Below are 14673 nucleotides of genomic sequence, written 5' to 3' on the forward strand. Positions count from 1 at the left end.
TTCCAGACCTGCTTACTAACCCCTGAGCTGTCTCACTTAAGTGTCCCAGAATGTGGCAACATGACCAATCCATCATCATTAAGTTCCTTTCCAGAACCTTCCCCACTCCAACCCTCCTCAGGCCCTGCTGGTAATGATCTCCTGCCCCAAACTGGATAGGCAGCCATCCTTCCTTCCCACCCTAAGATGTCAGCAGTATCCCAAGGCAAGCCTTGTGCTGGAGGTCAGTGGAGCCCTGTCCCCAGCAGCAGCAGGGACCATGGAATTGCCTGGGGCATCTCTGCTGTAGAAGCCAATCTCTGGGTGCCAGGTGCTCTGGCCGGTCACACATGTGACTCCCCAAAGCCCACCTGGTCTACAGCAAACTGTCCAGGGCTCAGAAAGAGCTGCTCAGGCCCCTGGAAGTCCAGAATGACCACTAGTGACTATCTTGGCCAACGCATGTGTCCCTGGGGTCTGCTCCCACAGCTTGTATGTGGACAAATTAGGTCTATGTGCGGCCACAAGTTTACCCAGAGCTTCAGAAAGGCTGGGATGGGACATATGGGTGCTTCACTGGGGAAGGTGAGTGGGCCTACATGGCCCCAGTGTGACCTTGGAATCAAGGAATGGGGGTGGCTGGCTAAAGCCCACCCAGGGCTACAGCTGGAGGAGACCCTGGGAAGCCAGGTGCAAAAGCAAGAAGAAGCAGAGAAGAGCAGCAGGGAGATTTTTATTGTTTCTATCAGAGCAAGAGATGGGGTGTCTTCCCAAATGCAGAGCCTTTGTCCACCTTGCCAGAAGATCTTCAGAGCTGGTGATGGGGGCCACACACACCTTGGATGTGGTCCAGGGAAAATCCCTTGGGTCACAGTCTCCCAACCTGCAGGACAGGCCTGGCAGCTGTGACCCACAGTGGAAGACAGATGCCCTGATTTATGTTGTGTGTGGCCCTGACAGGCCAGGAAGAAGCTGCTCCTTGCCAAGGCTCGTTTGAGGTGACTGAACACTTTCCAACGTTATGGGGCTCTGTCCAGTCCTCCCAGCTGAAGATCAGATCCAGTGAGGTAGAAGGGCCAGGACAGGAGGTGGGCTGGCTCATGCTCATACTTGTTGATCAGCAAGGGTGTCAGCAGTCCTAGCGCACATTCCAAGGTGAGCTGGGAGTTTCCTGAGGTCAGATGAGAGTGCCCAGCAGGGCTACAAGCAGCTTCCCTCCCTGCTGTCCCCACGTCACAATGGCAGCACATGAAGAGAATCTGGCTCTGAGCGTCTCCCCAGCTGGTGCAGCCTCAGCTCTGGGAGGGGCCAGGAGCCTCATCCTCATCCGGGCAGATGTGCAGAGTGACTGTCTCTCCCACAGTCCCAAAGCCAACCATCTGGGTGGAAACCTCCGTTTTGAAGCTACTCTGGCCACTGTCTGCAGAGCGCTGGAGCTGGGCACAGAAGGAGGCGGCCCAGGGGGTGCTGCTCACAGGCTCTTGGGCCTCCCGCACAAGGAAGGAGGCACCCTCTGGGCTGCAAACCTGGGGTCCCAACCTGAAGAAGCCAGGTGGGCGCTGATGGCCCCAGGGATGCCCCACGCTGAGCAGGACAGGCTGCCCCACCGTCGGCTCACTAATCTCTCTCTGGAGCACGGAGACCTCGCAGGGTGGATCGTCAGGAATGTGGGGCACAGAGTCCTCACAGCCAAAGTTCTCCCCTTCCTGGGGCACATAATCTTCTAGATCAGCCAGGGTTAGCACACGGCCATTATGTGTGAGAATTTTGGGGTCACGGCTGCCAAGGCCGCCGGTAACCTGGGGTTCCTCTGTCACAACGGTGCTTCCGTCCCCATCACTCTCCCCCGCCGTCTCCTCGGCGCTTACCTCCTCTGACTCAGGGCTGGCAGAGCTCCCAGTGTGCACACAGAAAAACAGAGGCTCACTGACACATGCCGCAGCTGTGCCCTGAGCTCCAGACTCCTGGTCCAGTCGCTTGTTGTTGGAGTTATTGGTGTTGGGATCCTCCCCAGGGGTCCCTCTAGGTAGTGTGAAGAGCAGCTCCCCTAAGCTGCCAGGGCTCTCTCTGACAGGAGACGCGCCCGGTGATCCTGTCTTCTTCACTCGGACTTCAATGGTCTCCTCAACCTCCAGCCACTCAGGCCGGGGCCCAGCACCACTGGGATGAGCTGGAGAGAGGGCCTCAGCCTCTGTCACAAACAGTGTGGGTACAGCAGGCTTCCGGTCGGGCTCCACTTTGAGTGTGCGGGGCTGGCTGGACCTCGGTGGGTACAACAGCTCGGCAGCCAGCTGGCCTGGCCTTGGAGGGCTGGCAGAGTGGCGGGAAGGTGAGCAGGAGGGGGATTTGCCAGGGGACCGATGTCGGCCACGAGGACTCTTCACCACGGTGGTGATGGTCTCCTCTCTGGTAGGGGAAGAGGGCCCAAGAGGAGTTGGGTACAGAGACCTGCAGCCTCACCATGCCATCAGCATATGCCAGTTAATGCGTGTGCGTGAGTAGGAGGGGAAATGAGAGTGCACAAACTCCTACACATGCTCTCGAACCCAGTTTGCACCACCTCCAATCCAAAACTTGAAGAAACAAAGCACAAAGTTGCATGGGACTAGCTTCAGACTCTACACGGGATCTTAAAAGAACAGTCCAGGTATTTGGAAGGCCCATGCCACATCACACAGACAGGCATCTCCAAAAACCAGGTAAGGTCCAGAATATGATGTCTCCCTGTGCCAATCTCTCCTCATCGAACCCACGAGCAGGCTTTGTGCTGTGTTCTGTGGGGGAGGGTGCACTGGGCAGTTCTCACTGGATACGGTTAAGGACAGCTACACAGCTGTGTAACAGCAGCATGCACAGGCTAAGTGCAGGCCAGAGCCAGTTTAACCTGCAGCCTTGCTCCTGGCCTCTCGGGTGAAGGTGTACGGCTAGTGAGGCTCCGGCCAGGCTGAAGGGTAAACCTAAGCTGGACAGCTAGCTCCAGACTTGGATTGGCTGTCACAGGGCATGTGACTGAGACAGGCCCTTTCCTTTCTGGGTTTCATCTTCCAAAATAGGACTAGAATGTCTGGGAAGAAGCAGGATGCAGTGCCAGGTACGTGAGGGTAGACGTTAGTTATATCCAGAGACTCTGCAAGCTTTCTCGTCTGACAGCCTTTGAGTGTTCTACCTTTCTCACAGATATGAGCAGAGGGGGTGAGAATGGCTCTATACTTCCTCAGGGCCAAGTCAGAAACACACTAGCCACCCAGGTCCTCCTCGAAAGCGACCAGCAGGCGCAAGAACAAACCGACAAGACACAGGCTCCACTGTCCTAACCTTCCCTCAGGGTCAGGCAGCGGGGCTGGAGACACATGGCGGCGGTGTGCTGCTGTCCCCAGGTGTGGACTGCACCTGAGACATTCCTCTCTCTTGTCTATTCTTTTGCCTAAGTTGGGGCTTCATCCAGAAGCAGTTGCTCCCAAGAACAAGTCACAGACATGTGACCTTTGGAATGCTCAAGATCTCTGTTCTCATCTGGTGAAAAAGAAATGTTCCACTCCACCTAGCATTGAAATTCAGGCCTCCAACCTGGGCCTGCAGCTAAGTCAGAGCCTTCTCCAACGCTGGTGCCACTTGCTACCTAACGCCCTAGTCTGCTGTGAGGGCAGGGCTGGGTGGCGCTAGGCAACTGGTCACTCCAGCATCTTCCATCTGCTGTGTCCATGAGGACAATGGGTCACCCCCCTGGGCTCCTGAGTGGTCGTCCCCATGCTGTTTCCTCAAAACTCAGTCTGGAGTTACACTAGCACATTTCAAGTGCTCAAAACAAACATGTAGCTACTGTCTGCTACACGGGGCAGTGAAGATACGCTATTCCTACCACCACAACTTCTGCTGGATAACACGGCCCCAGATGCTCCAGGCAGAGAGGGGCAGAGTTATGCCTCCGGCCTATGGAGGAGACATTCTCAGCCTAACTTGTGGCAATCGGGATCCAGGCCCTGAGCGAGCAGAACAAAGTTGCTCTACTGGGAAAGGGAGCTGTGGGTAAGGCATGGAGACCCTAGAAAAGATGTGAAGTGTGGGAAGCCAGTGGCATAGGAAAAGTGGCTGCCCAGGTGTCTGCAAGAATCTGCAAGGGGCATGCAAAGGCCACATGTGCAGGCAGCCAAGCAAGCAGGTGGCCAGGAGACACAGGCAAGGGCTTGGCAGGTCCAAGTTAGCGGCATGCGGGCACACTGCAGTCAGAAGGAAGGTTAGAAACACGCCTGCACTTACATGATGACGGTTTTCTTGGGGACTTTAGTCTCCTGCTCAGTGACTACAAAGAAAACAGTCGGAACAGCAAGGGTTACCTTCCAGCCAGTGCCAAGGAGGGGTAAGGGAAGACTGACCATCTGAGTGGCATGGCAGTGTGGAAATCTGTTCAGCTTAGGAGTCTAAGTTCTGCCTGGCAGTGTTTCTCTGGCAGACCCGCTCAGCTTGGAGTGCTAGGTCTCCTTCATCTTTGAAAAAGAGGTAACGAAGTCTGTGTGTGGCAATAATGCATCACACAGGAGGGGAAGACCCGGGATGCCTGTTGGGAGCACAGGTCCTCCCTCAGCTCATGGGTCGGCTTGCCCTGGAAACTTGTCAAGCATCTGGTCCCCATCTCAGACACAGAAACACTTCCTAAGCACCAGCAGCCACACTGGAACTGGATACTGATGTCTTTTTCAGCCTAAATCCTAAAAGCCAAAAGATGAGGGGTGCTGGAGGCCTAAAAATGCATGTCTGAGCTCATGGTACAAGGTCACAGCTGTCCTGCCAAAAGCAGCCCCCACAGGGCACCCAAGAAGGGTCTTGACCTCTGCATGAGAAGAGCAAGCTGTCTTCCTACAGGAGTACTCACAGCCCACCTCGGTGGCCTCTCTTGCTTGTCCCGAGCCAGCAGGACCCACCTCACTGGTGGAGGACCAGAGGTGTGGACAGGATAGGGCTCACCTGGGAGCGGAGCACCTGCCTGGCCACAGGCCGGCAGGCAGCTTCTACCAGTGCCCTCACATCTCATCGGCCCCTTGTATCATACCTTATGGGGAAATCTGAGCTGGAGGCCCAGAGCACTTCGCCTGTGTCATTTCCTGCTTTGCTATACCATCACATAAATAGGCTTTCTCTTAGGTAGAATTTTAAATGTGTCTCAGATGAAGTGCACTAAAGAACTAAAGTACTTGCTGTGCCTGTGCATTTGGAAGATACCATTCCTGTGTGTGTGCATATACATGCATATATCTTGCAATTATACGCAAGTGCATGCAAGTGTATACATGTATACATGTAGGTATATGCACATGTGTGTACTCACACATGTGCATGCATATGTGTTTGTGCAGGCTTCCTTCTAGGGAGGGATGACCATGGAGAGAGGAAGACTGGCACTCAGCCATAAAGCTCCATGGATCCCAGAGATAGCCAGCATTTTCACCACTTTCAAGAAACAGGATGATGAGAAAGCTCAGGACATCTTCCTCTGTCCTTCCCAACAGGCTCCCCCTTTCTAGCTTTGAGGACGGTAGACAGGACCCTCTGGGCTGCCAAATCCCTAGCACCTTCATCCATGGTCCTCAGCTGCCAATGACCAGCTGTGGGCCTGAGTGAGTACTGGGAAGTACAGGAGGGGTGCAGCTATGCAAAGCAGGGGCTCCTGCCTGGTGCAATTCACAAGCCAGAGGGCAATGCCCTCCCAGCCAGCCTGCCCGGGCCGGCAGAGCCACAGGGTTAAGAAGAAGCGGCAGGACAGGAGTTAGGAAGCGGGGAGGCATTGGGCTCCAACTCCAGGTCTTCAAGAACCAGCCTCTTGCCTCACCAGAGTATCAACGACGCAGCTGGCACTGGCGGGCCCCAAGGCCTGCTCTCCAACGCTGCCCCCCTCCTCTGTGCCCAGAAAAAGACTCCTTGTGATAACCAAGTGAACGACAGTAGAAGATGCTCTGTCCCCAACCATGAGATGTGGACGTGCCGGTGGCGGCAGAAGCAGCTGCACATAGTGTATGGTCACCCAGCGGTGGGGCCCACGGGTACCATGGGGCCTTCGGGGACACAAATCAGACACGGGAGACTATCAGTAGAAAGGGACTTGGCCAGTATCTGTGGCCCTGTCAGGGACAGGACAAAAGGACCTCTGTCTGTTGAGGAACAAGTCTCCATGAGAACTATGGACTGCATTACGGGTCCCAAGGCTGAGCTCCGGGGCTCCAAGGGCCTGAGTTCTGGGAAGGTCTTCAGAGGGAGAGAGCTCAGGGATTCAACCTCAAAGGGATGGTTTCCAGTGGCCAAACACCACAGTGGCCAGCTGTCAGGCCTCGAGGGTGTCAACTCTACTCCATTCTACTGTGGGAGTGGGCCCAGCCTGTGCTCGAAGACCCCAAGAGAGGAGAAGTTTTCCAGCAGCCCCTTCCAGGTGCACAACTGCAACGGAGAAGCACAGGAAGGACTCCCATTGCCTCCTTCTCCGTCCTGACTGGCTGAGCCAGCTGGAACCTTGCAGGAGTAACATGTCATAACCTCTGTCCCCTTCTGTCCCCAGTGTGGCTTATTCTGAAGCCTATTTCCTCTCAGGGACCCAGCAATCAACCCAAGTCAGGCCAGGGACACTAAACAAATGATCTGACCTCTACAGGGCCACGCCCAGCCTGGAGCAAGGAACTGGGAATACCGGCTGCACACCACGAAAGTCTCCTGCCACCCACTCTTTTTTTGGGCCAGTGCTGGGGCTTGAACTCAGGGCCTTTTGATCTTGGCTTTTCACTCCAAGTTGGCACTATACTACCTCCACGTCCAGCTTTTGGTAGTTAACTGGAGATAAAAGTTTCATGGACTTTTCTGCCTGGGCTGGCTTTGAATTGTGATCCTCAGATCTCAGCCTCCTGAGTAGCTAGGGTTCCAGCCTGAGCCACCAACCTCCAGTCTTTTACTACTCCTGTCACCTGCACAGGGCCTCCCTGATCACTAGCAGTAAGGCTGAAATGTGGTCTTCGTGCACATTTCCTGCTGTGCAGAGCACTGAGCAGGGCTCTAGGATCCTCTGCCCACCCAAGGCTGCTTCTCCAGTCTTCACAGCAGGCTCATGGCATGGGCTCCGCCAGACTACACATGGACTGAGAATGCCCTGCAGCTGCCTTCTCTGGCCCCTCCGCCACCCTTCCAGCCACAGCCCTTCCTTCCCTGAAATGCCAACCCTGGCCCCTCATCAAGGAAACACATCCTGCTTGGAGGGGTGATGGTTCCAGCTTTACCGGGCTCCACTCAAGCCCACGGAGAGTGCAACCCAAGGCATAAGACTTAGTAAGCCCAGCACGGCGGGACCTACCTTCCACAGCAGCCACAAGCTGCTCCCGGTGGCGCTGGTCTTGGGCCCGCAGTGCAGGGCTCTGCATGTACAGCTCTCCGCCACCATGTGTTGAGCCCAGCCGATTTACCAGCTGCAAAATGGATGGCAGAGGTCCTCTGAGAATCTAGGGCTCCCCAGAGGGGTCTGGCTATCCTGCTGGGGTCACTCTGGTGGCCAGAAGCATGGAGTTCCCACCCTGACTGTGTCTCCCTCAGGGCAAAGGGCTCTCTGCCCAGTTATGATATTCATACAAGGTCTCTATAATGATGGAGGTTCTCTCTGCCTGCCCCACCCAATCTGGTTACTGGCCTTGGGGAGCAGAGCATGTGAGTACATAGAATCTTTTTTTGGTTTTAAACTAGTCCTGGAGCTTGAAGTCTGGGCCTGGGTGCTGTCTCTGAGCTTTTGTGCTCAAGGCTAGTGCTTTACCACTTGAGCTACAACTCCACTTCTAGCTTTTTTGGTAGTTTTAGTGGAGATAAGAATCTTGTGGACATTCTTGTCTGGGTTGGCTTTGAACCTTGGTCCTTAGATCTTAGCCTCCTGAATAGCTAGGATTACAGGGGTGAGCCACTGGTACTTGGCTAATAGTGAGACTCTGACTGGGAGTGAAAGCATTGCACGTGGCCATGTGCATCCGAATCTTCAGTTAGATCCAGAGCTAATGTTGGAGCTCTTGCTCCCTAGCAGGCTTCCCTGTGGAACAGGCTCCTTTAGTCCACGAAGAAGCCACACAGATAAGAACCCCAGAAGAGCCGCACAGAGGCCAGAGTCAGGGGATTTAGGGACATCCACAGTGAGCATGACCTACTTAGGATCACCGTAAGGAAGGCAGGGCTTTGGAGGCCCAGAGGACTCTGACTGGCTCCAACCACAGACTTGTGGATGCAGACTCTAGGAGCAGAGGGTAACACTGCTATGTTTCAGGCCAAAAGTCCTGTGCTGGGCAACATCACTACATCTCTATACACACGTGAGGAAAGACCAGGTCAGTACCAGGTCTTCCTGGAGGTAAAGACCAGGTGTCAATACCAAGATGGTGGCAAGGGGTCAGTTGGTGGGGACCTGACCTGATGTGAAGAGGAAGCCACAGGCAGAGATGGGCAAGGCCTGTGCATGGGGGTGTGGTGGCTGAAGGTGAAGGGTGACACAGAGGATGGCTGGTGAGGAGGAGTGTCCCTCACCCATACACCTTACCTCACACTCATAGTGCCCCAGGTCCTCCTTCGTGGCTGTCCGGATCACCAGCACCAGCACACCACTACGCGGCTCACTCAGCATTCGGTACTTGCTGCCAGGGGTCAGCGGGGCCCCGTCCTTGTACCACCTGGAACAGGTGCCGGAGAGACAGGGATTGGGCCACCCTCTGCTAGGTGCTCAGCGCCTTTGCTCATCTGCGGCACCCTGTGCTGGGAACCCACCCCAGTGTGCTATCCCCAGATTCCATTGTCCTCAACCCGCCCGCCCTTGGGAAGTCAGAGGGCCCGGCCTGGCCGTGTCCTCCAGGGTAGGGAACCCCATGTCTAGCATGAGTCTTGGCCCCATAATGTCCATTCTCTTTGTCCCAGCCTGAGCCTGACCAAGGGACTTGCTACCCAGCCCTTGCTCCTCAGATAGAGGCTGCAGTCCCAGGCCTCACCTGATCTGAGGGTACGGGGCACCTTCCACAGTGCAAGTGATCTGTGCATCCTCTCCCTCCACAAAGGGAGAGGCCCGGACTTTGTTCACAAACCGTGGGGGAACTGCAGGGTGAGGGAAAGACCAAGAAACATAAAGAGACGTAGATAGCCAGAGACAGACCAACATGGTGAGAGAGACTCTGTGAGTAGAGCGGAGGAAGTGCTGAGGTCCTCCTTCACAGGTGCCTGTCCCGGGCCTGCAGGCAGGCTTTGGCTCAGATCAGCTGTCTACACCACCCTCTCACCTGTCCCAGCCTCAAGCCTCGGCTGCAGCCACCCCCTTCTCCAGAGGCTGCTGTTGTAGGCTGAGCAGAGTGGGCCCAAGCCCAGTCAGCCTCATTGCTCACCCTGCACCAGGATCTTTCCCAGAGTACTGGCACTGCCCGCGGCACTGGCTGCGAAGCACATGTACTGGCCAGAGTCCACGCCTGTCAAGTTATCCAAGATGAGGGCACATGAGCCATCAGGGTCTTCAATGAGGATGTGGTGAGGGTCCACCTCCACTGGCTTCCCATCTGCAAAGGAAAAGTGAGGGCTGTCACAAGAGTAGTAATCCTAAAGCCTGACCTTTTCAAGTACAAGAGTCTGGTCCAAGGCTGGTCCGTTGAGGGACAACTTGTATCTCTCAACATCTGTAGCACTATCTCTAGATGTCTGGATCTCTCCTTTGGTTTCTAGCTATCTATTTCTCCACCCAAACTTCTGTTTCTTTGTCTGTTCTGGGCTATCTCTGACCCTACCTTAATATGTCTCTGAATGTCGGTTTCTGTCTCTATGTCTCTAGTTGTCTTTGTCTCTGAGTAACTGCCATTCTGTGTCTCTCCATAAAGGGCACAGCCTAAACCTGTCTTTGTCCAGTTTGACAGTGGCTAGAAGCAGAGGCTGGACGGGCAGGCCTCACCCCACAGAAACATCTCATGTGCAGTCAGCTACGCAGCTACCCTGGCCTCCTTGGCAACTCCCAGAGACCGTGTCCCTGGCTCACAGGCTGTGGATGGACTCAGCTACTCTCAGTCCCTACCCAGCCTAGAACTTCCACGAACCACATGTCCTTCCTGCCTCCCCTCACCTATGCCCGGCCTATCCTGCTGCCAGCTAGCCTCAGCACCCCAAACTTCCCCCAGACAAGTAAGGCTTGCTAACAGCGCAGTCCAAGCCTTAGTGTCCACCTGCCTTGTGGTCCCTCTCTCAAGTCACACGCTCCTGCTTTCTCTCTCTCTCAGCTTGAGTCCTGGCTTCATCAGCCCTTCCTCTATAGCCAGTGCTTCACCTTCTCCATCTACGGAGCCCCTGCTCCGAGGCACAGAGCCGTTCTGCTCGTCCCTCCCTAGCAACCACCTTTTCCCTAGCAACCAAGGAGCACCAGGTGCTACCCATCCTTTAAACATCGGTAGTGGTATGTAAATATATTTGAGGATCGAAATTACAAAGTATAATAAATAAAAGATGGATGAAAAATTCTGCACTAAGTCTGTCTGGTATAAACACCCCAAACATCACTGACCACACATCCTTCCTGGGAGAAGCAGAGGGAGGGGCAGACACTCGCTGTGGAGGACCCCTTCCCCACCCCCAAATGCTGAAGTGTACAACATATTCTAACGGTTCTGGCTGTGGTCCCCAATCCAGAGGGACATTAAGCCTTTTCACGACCATCCACGATGCAGAGACCAACAGCAAAAGCTCCCACTTTAACTGCTCTGCTGGAGAGTGGCGTCCAAGCCACCAACCTACACAATGTAGTTATAAGCAGGGAGCCCTTTGTGTGCCGAGGTGAATGAATGGTCTAAAGACCCAAACCACATGACAAAGACGCCAGCACAGGCTCAAGAGGCTGTTCTAGGAATCTCTAAGGACTCAGCAACTCTGAGCTTCAATGCCTTCTGACATCTAGTTTCTGAGGCACATCTTTCTCAAATGCTCTGATGTAAAAGCAAGGATGGCTTAGAAGCCTAAGATTCAGGGCCCTGTTCTCCTATGTGAGCAAAGTCATAATAACCTTTGTCCCTCAGGTCCCCTTCCCAGCCACAGAAGGACAAACATCTCACAGGACGCTTTGAGTACTGGGGCCACATGGCCCCATCTGAGTCTTTCACTTGGTCTACCCATCAGGCAGTTCTGTGTAGGGCCCAGGCCAATTTCTAGTAACAGTTCCTTGTAGCTCTGCTGTGGTTTAGAGCTGGTGTGAATGCAGCCCCTAAAGGTCTGTATACTGGAAGCTTACTTAGTTTTCTGTATGTAATGCTGAGGTGGTGGGATCTCACAAGGTGGGGACAAGGGGAAGTGGATGGGGTCCCTGGGGCACTCCTCTTGGAAGAGATCGATGCTGGTTGCCAGGAGTAAGTCAGCTCACGAAAGCAAGTTGCTGTAAGAGCCAGCGCAGCCCCAATTTCTCTTGCTTACTGCCTCGCTATGACTGCTCTCTCCCTCACACTTTTCCCACGTGACACTCTGGAGCGCCACACTGTGATGTGGCCAAGCCAACTTCACCAGATTAGCACCAGGAGATTTCTCAGCCTCTCAACTCTGCAAGAAATCTCCTTACTTTTGAAAGAACCCAGACTCAGGCATTTTGTGAGAGTCACATAAAAATGGAATCTTTAGCTTTATCAGGAGTTCTCATGGTCTTTAGCAAATTCCAGATTTCTGTGACTGTTATACCAATGGCAGCTTCTGGCAATAGGAGGTATCCTATGGGACTTAGGCTCTGTCCTGTTCTTGATGCAGACACCAGACATGTCATTTTTGAAAAATCAGCCCTTTGCACGCAACAGAACTTGGGTGACACAAGACTCCTGATACACTGAGGCCCATGACCCTCGCTGGGCTCCATTCTGAGGGAAGTGAGCAAGGGCCCAGCTGGCTTTGTTCCAATGGCTTCTCCCTTCCACCCTTGATGCAGAGCTGCTGGCTCCAAGTGGAGATTCTTATAGCTCTACCACCATGTGGACTTGGATCATGCATTGTCCAGCTAAGCCGAAACCCAGTGGTACACACGGGCTGCTAGCTACCCAAGCAAAGCACCACTGGGGGAGAGGTGGGGTCCCGGGCTCAGCAGTGAGCTCACTGGAGTTCTTACGGCTCTGAGCCATGTTAGTCTCCATCGTGAATAGTGTGTGTGTGTGTGTGTGATATTTTTGATCCTGGTATAAATAGCTCAGACATTAGGTTTGCTACTTAAGCTGGTTGCTATTAACCGACAGGCTAACTCCATGCCTCGTTGGGCTCAGGATGCTGATGGGGGACACCACTGCTCCCCCATACTCTCACAGCCGCCTGCTTGTACCACCATTGTTCCTGTGTGGAGCCACTCAAGTAAAGACTCAGTACAGACCAAAAGAAAAACAGTATGTAACTTTGGCCCACGGCTCCTTGGATGACCTCAAGCCTTAGAATATCCTGGCTGGCAAGAGTCTCTTGATTTTTTATTTATTTATTTTGCCAGTCGTGGGGCCTGAACTCTGGGCCTAAGTGCTATCCCTCAGCTCTTCAGCTCAGGCTAGCACTCTACCACTTGAGCCACAGTACCACTTCTGGTTTTCTGGTGGTTTATTGGAAATAAGAGTTTCACAGACTGGGCTGGGAAGGTGGCTCAGTGGTAGAGTGCTTGCTTTGCATGCCTGAGGCCCTGGGTTCGATTCCTCAGCACCACATAAGCAAAAAGAAAAAAGCCGGAAGTGGTGCTGTGGCTCAAGTGGTAGAGCGCTAGCCTTGAGCTGAAGAGCTGAGGGACAGCGCCCAGGCCCAGAGTTCAGGTCCCACGACCGCACCCAAAAAAAAAAACAAGAGTTTCACAGACTTTCTTGCGCCGGCTGGCTTTGAATCACAATCCTCAGATCTCAGCCTCCTGTGTAGATAGGATTACAGCCACCAGCACCTGGCTGTCTCTTGATTTTTCTAGGGGGCTTGGACTACAGATTTGCGGAAGGGCCTCAGGATCATGCAGTGTCAACTTCATATTACTTTATCAACTTTATAATGTCTTCATATTTAACAGTATTTGTGGCAGGGCCTTTGGGCCGTGTGTAATGGCTTGACTTTAGGAAGGGCTGCAGGCATTCATACACAGAGCTAGACCCCAGGTAAAAGACTGAAAGTAAGGCTTGTGAGCTACATAACAGTATGTGTGTCACATACTGTTACGAGGGTGGGAGGTGCCAGTTTCAGGACTCAGCTGGGAGGAGAAACTGGAAGCTTAGACTTGGGGATGTCTGGGCCCTGTCCAGGAGCCTTCTTTCCTCTCAGTGACTTTAATCTGGGTCTTTCTGTTGCAATAAATGATCTTTATAACAGCTTTTCAGAGTTTTCAGCCCTTAGAGTGGATGATTGAACCTCATGGTACTCCCCAGGTCGGCCTGTTAACCTGTCCAGGGTACTGTTCCCACTTAGGAGTGAGCAGTTGGTGTCTTCATCTTTGCTCCACCCAGGCTTGTGGCTGCCTGGCAGCTCTTCAGACTCACCACCTCAGAGCCTGTCCTTATCCACCACTCTCTTCCCTGGCCTTTCTCATTTCCCTGGGTACCTGACCTTACATCATGAGCTCATCTGTCCACCACCTGTCCCCCACCCAACCTTGTCAGCTCCAGCTCCCGGACTAGGCCTGGCCTGTCCCCAACTCACATCCCAGACCCCTGCTTATCGGACCTCACTCTACCTTCATCTCATACACAGGCTGTTTCTCTCCAGCCCCTCCTCCCAATTTCAGGGCCAGCACCCTTGAGGGTGAGGCTAGGGACTCCCTTGGCCCAGGAGTGTACCTTTATACCAGCTGATGATAGGTTTAGGTGTGCCGGTCACACGACAGGCCAACTTGACTGTCTCACCCAGCTCAGCTGTGCAATCGGCCAGCTCCTCTTCAAAGTCTGGAGAACCTGAGGACCACACAAGAGGCCTCTGAATGGTCTTTGTGTGAGGTGTGCCCTTGAATATATCCTGACAGGCTGGATATGGCTGCTTCCCTCCAGGATCAAGGGTGAGTGAGGGTAGCTAGGTATGTACTGGGGACTGGTGGAGATCATGAAGAAGATCCTGTTTTGGTTGAGGCAGTAAATTCAGAGGCAAGATTCCTCACTCTCCTGTCATAGAGCCCCGATGTGCTGTGTCTTTCCACTGTGTTGCCCTAGTGCTCCCTACCTGGGCCAGGGACATCACATTCTGTTCAACTCCCATCCTGTGAGGCCCCCAGCACTGTCCTCCACCCAGAACTGACCATGGAGGGAACAGAACCATCTGTCCTAGAAACCCTGCCATCCCTACAAGCCCACTGGGGTACTGGGCCAAAGACTGTGCTACCTGAACACTCAGTCTTGGGGGGTCCTATGACCTGGGTGCCACCCAGAGACAGATGGGGTAAAAGCCACATGTCCTTCCCCAGCCACCAGGCCTCCCCCCAAAAAAACCCCAACACTCACGCCACACTGGCAGGGCCAAGCGCTGCTGGATGCCAGAGATCTCCTTCACCCAGGAATTTTTGATGATGACGGTCCGTGCTTGCAGCAGGTATTTGCGCACCGAGTCCTCCCGCTCATGCCACACCTCAAAGGCACGGTCATCCCCCTCTACCTGGTCATTCAGGTCGATGCTGCTCAGCTGTGGGTGGGGAGAATGAGGACTGACCATCTCCTGGGCATGCCAGGTTTCGATGGCCATGCCCAGACCACCCAGGTG

The 14673-nt window shown here is 54.0% G+C and overlaps 1 protein-coding gene across 1 annotated transcript in view; it reads right to left on the reverse strand.

The window, feature by feature from the left end:
* Positions 1-994: 994 nt before the first annotated feature.
* The window catches only part of Obscn (obscurin, cytoskeletal calmodulin and titin-interacting RhoGEF), a 121009-nt gene continuing 107330 nt past the window's right edge, over positions 995-14673 (reverse strand). Inside the window, exons 75-82 of the mRNA XM_042669531.1 lie at positions 14418-14595; positions 13764-13877; positions 9354-9521; positions 8967-9069; positions 8525-8654; positions 7307-7418; positions 4237-4279; positions 995-2385 (exon numbers count right to left, since the gene is read on the reverse strand). Coding sequence (XP_042525465.1) covers positions 1272-2385; positions 4237-4279; positions 7307-7418; positions 8525-8654; positions 8967-9069; positions 9354-9521; positions 13764-13877; positions 14418-14595 — 1962 coding nt within the window. The 3' untranslated portion in view covers positions 995-1271. The remainder of the gene's footprint in view (positions 2386-4236; positions 4280-7306; positions 7419-8524; positions 8655-8966; positions 9070-9353; positions 9522-13763; positions 13878-14417; positions 14596-14673) is intronic.

This window comes from Dipodomys spectabilis, unplaced genomic scaffold (genome assembly GCF_019054845.1).
Source record: "Dipodomys spectabilis isolate Male_0828 unplaced genomic scaffold, ASM1905484v1 ptg000496l, whole genome shotgun sequence".
NCBI classification, from domain to species: Eukaryota; Metazoa; Chordata; class Mammalia; order Rodentia; family Heteromyidae; genus Dipodomys; species Dipodomys spectabilis.